Raw genomic sequence first — 2936 nt, forward strand, 5'->3', positions numbered from 1 at the left:
TAAAATGTTTTTAATTGTGTACCAGTTTAATATTGAATATTATTTATGATTTTAACTTTATACACAAGTGCCAAAATATTATAAGTAAGGAAACAACTTATCACAAAAACAAAAATGTATAATATAATTCTCATGAAAATATTGTGTACTTCGTTATAAGATATAAAACATTACTATAAAAATAATAAATTTAACAATTTTAATAAGAAATTATCATTTGTATTCTGAAACTTTTTTGGTCCTAGTAGTGAAATATTGATTGCCACATAATTTATTTTCTGATTAAATTTTTGTGCAATAGATGTCGCTTTTAAATACATACCTGAAGTTGAATATTTACTGAATTGTTGTTTTTCTGTCATTTACAGTACAGTTTTACATTATATATTCTATTAATTAATCTTCTTTTTTTTTCTGTCTCAACTAAAATTTAAAATATGGAGTGTTTCGGCTTAATAATCTTCGGGCTTAACTGAAGATTAATACAAGTTAATTCTTGATTATCAGAGTTGAAATAAAAAATACATAATAGCTCTTATTTCTTCTCAGACTTACGTGACATTAAATTCAAATTAATTCTTTTTTTTCTGAGCTTAAATTAAAAATACTTTTCATTATTTTGTTTCTCGAAGAACTTAGCTGAAATGAAACAAGGTTAGTCTCTTTCTATACGAATGGAAATTTAACGTTTACTTCTTTTGTCTTAAACATTTTCGGACTTAGTTGAAAGTTAACACAGATGAATTATTTTCTGGATGAATTGAAATTTGAAACTTTAATCCTCTTTCGCCTTGGCTGACTTTCAGTACATGTCATTAATTAATCCTTTTCTGGCTAAATAAGATTTTATAAAAAAAATTATCATTTAATTATTCGACGGTATCGTTTAAGTTTTATACACACTGAGTAATTCAGTAATTTTGATTTTCCTTAATATGGCCTCCCGGTGGCTCAGCGGTAAATCTAAAAGATTTATAATACGAAAAATCGAGTTTCGATACCCGTGTTTGACAGAACACATATAGCCCATTGTGTAGCTTAAGGTTTAAAACCAAAGAAAAAAAATCATAACTACTGTTGCCTTATATTTAGTTTATGTTTACTCGATAAAGGAAATGTAGAATTTTTGTGTTTTAATATTGATTCATCAGTTAGATCGTTAATACAGCTCGAAACTGCATGTTTCATCGTTGCGCAATGTTTTAATAATACGTAATTCGCGTTTTTCAGAGCAACTTCAGGAACTCCGCAAGGTCCAACTCTGCAGAGTACTGTGTGATAACGCTGATGAAATGGACACCATTCAACTAGAAGTCTTAAAGACGGCTGATCCACAGAGGTAAACAAGAATTTGGATTTTTGATTTAAAGATGATGTACCAAATTCAATCGACTGAAGTTTATTACTCTACAGTTCTTTTTTCAGATTTGCGGATAAAAGTTGTCATAGAACTAATATCCATATTTTAGTAAATCGTCTTACTTGGAAAAAAAACAACAACAAGAAACGCTAACTTGTTGCTCAACTTTTATTGAAAGGAGAACCACGCCCTCTGTCGTCGCCATTGTGATATTTTCATATGCAATTTATTATTGAAAATCCACGAAGCTCATCTTCGTTAAAGTTACAAATTTTATGTATAGGGGGCTTTCGTATTATTTGTTGTCCCACTCCGTGTTTGCTATTCTATCCATTCATCACAAAGTCATCCTTAATACAATTAGTTTTTGATGCACCTTTGTTCCACTAGTTCTTTGACTGGCCTGACATGGCTTGGTTGTTAGGGCGCTCGACTCGCAATCTGCGGGTTCGAATCCCCGTCACCGAATATGATCGCCCTTTCAATCGTGGGGGCCATATAACGTGACGATCAATTCCACTATTCGTTGGTAAAAAAGAGTAGCCCAATAGTTGGCGGTGGGTGGTGTTGGCTAACTGCCTTCTCTCTATTCTATCACTACTAAATTAGGGACAGCTAAAGCAGATAGCCTTCGAGTAGTTTTGCGCGAAAGTTAAAATAAATCAGCTCTTTGCCGTTAGATACCGTGAATAAATTAACCTAAAATACTTTTTTAATATTTTTTCGGCTCATTATACTAAATTCAACTGAACTAGAAAAGTTTCTTTCTTTAATCTTTTATTTCTGTTAATTTTATAGTACTTTACAAATATAACTTCGCTGGTCGCATGTAATAAAACATACGTATGCTGTTAACTATAGTTAGTGTCGCAAACATTTAAGCAACAAATTAAATATTACTTATGATTTTAGTCATGCAACCAAATACGCTGATCTTTATTAAAAGGTTGAAAACGGAATAAGTGTTTTACGTCATCTTCGTAAAATATTACCTGTTTTTTAGCCACACATAATTAAAATAAACGTTTTAATTTACAGAGGGCTATGACTACCTTTTTCGAGATGATACAAAATGGTGCTCAATATTTTACGTTTCGGTCCTCTTACTAGAGCTTTCATCTGGTAACAATGTGTACAATTGTTAGTGTTATCCGATGAAGGCTCCAGTAAGAGGGCCGAAAGCTCGCAAATAAAAGAATTTTAATTTAGAGAAAAGTCCGTGTTTAATTTTACGTGTTTATTGTTTCCAGGAATCCACGTGTAAACTGTCGGGGTAATAATATAAACCACCTAGATCTTTCCAAATGGGCTGATGTTAACCACTTCAGCAGGAAGTAAGCTGCTCTTATGAGAAGAAGAAGATACAGTATTAATTTATATTTTAAAAATACATGCAGTTCAATGTCTTGGATAATTTACTGCCAGCATAAACTGTTTCCAACAAATTTTCTCAGCACAAAACAAAACATGAACATTGTGTTAACAAAAATAGTGTTAGGGTTAGGTAAGTACAAAATGTATTACTAATTCTCACCACCACACAGGAATGTTGAATTCTGCATTTATAAGTATTTTA

The 2936-nt window shown here is 31.5% G+C and overlaps 1 protein-coding gene across 1 annotated transcript in view; it reads left to right on the top strand.

Annotated features, from left to right (window-relative positions):
* LOC106469874 (peroxidase-like) overlaps positions 1–2732 on the top strand; it is a 37271-nt gene extending 34539 nt beyond the window's left edge. Inside the window, exons 15-16 of the mRNA XM_022398453.1 lie at positions 1231–1339; positions 2611–2732. Of these exons, the coding sequence (XP_022254161.1) occupies positions 1231–1339; positions 2611–2698 (197 nt within the window). The 3' untranslated portion in view covers positions 2699–2732. The remainder of the gene's footprint in view (positions 1–1230; positions 1340–2610) is intronic.
* The last annotated feature ends 204 nt before the right edge of the window (positions 2733–2936 follow it).

This window comes from Limulus polyphemus, unplaced genomic scaffold (genome assembly GCF_000517525.1).
Source record: "Limulus polyphemus unplaced genomic scaffold, Limulus_polyphemus-2.1.2 Scaffold3699, whole genome shotgun sequence".
NCBI classification, from domain to species: domain Eukaryota; kingdom Metazoa; phylum Arthropoda; class Merostomata; order Xiphosura; family Limulidae; genus Limulus; species Limulus polyphemus.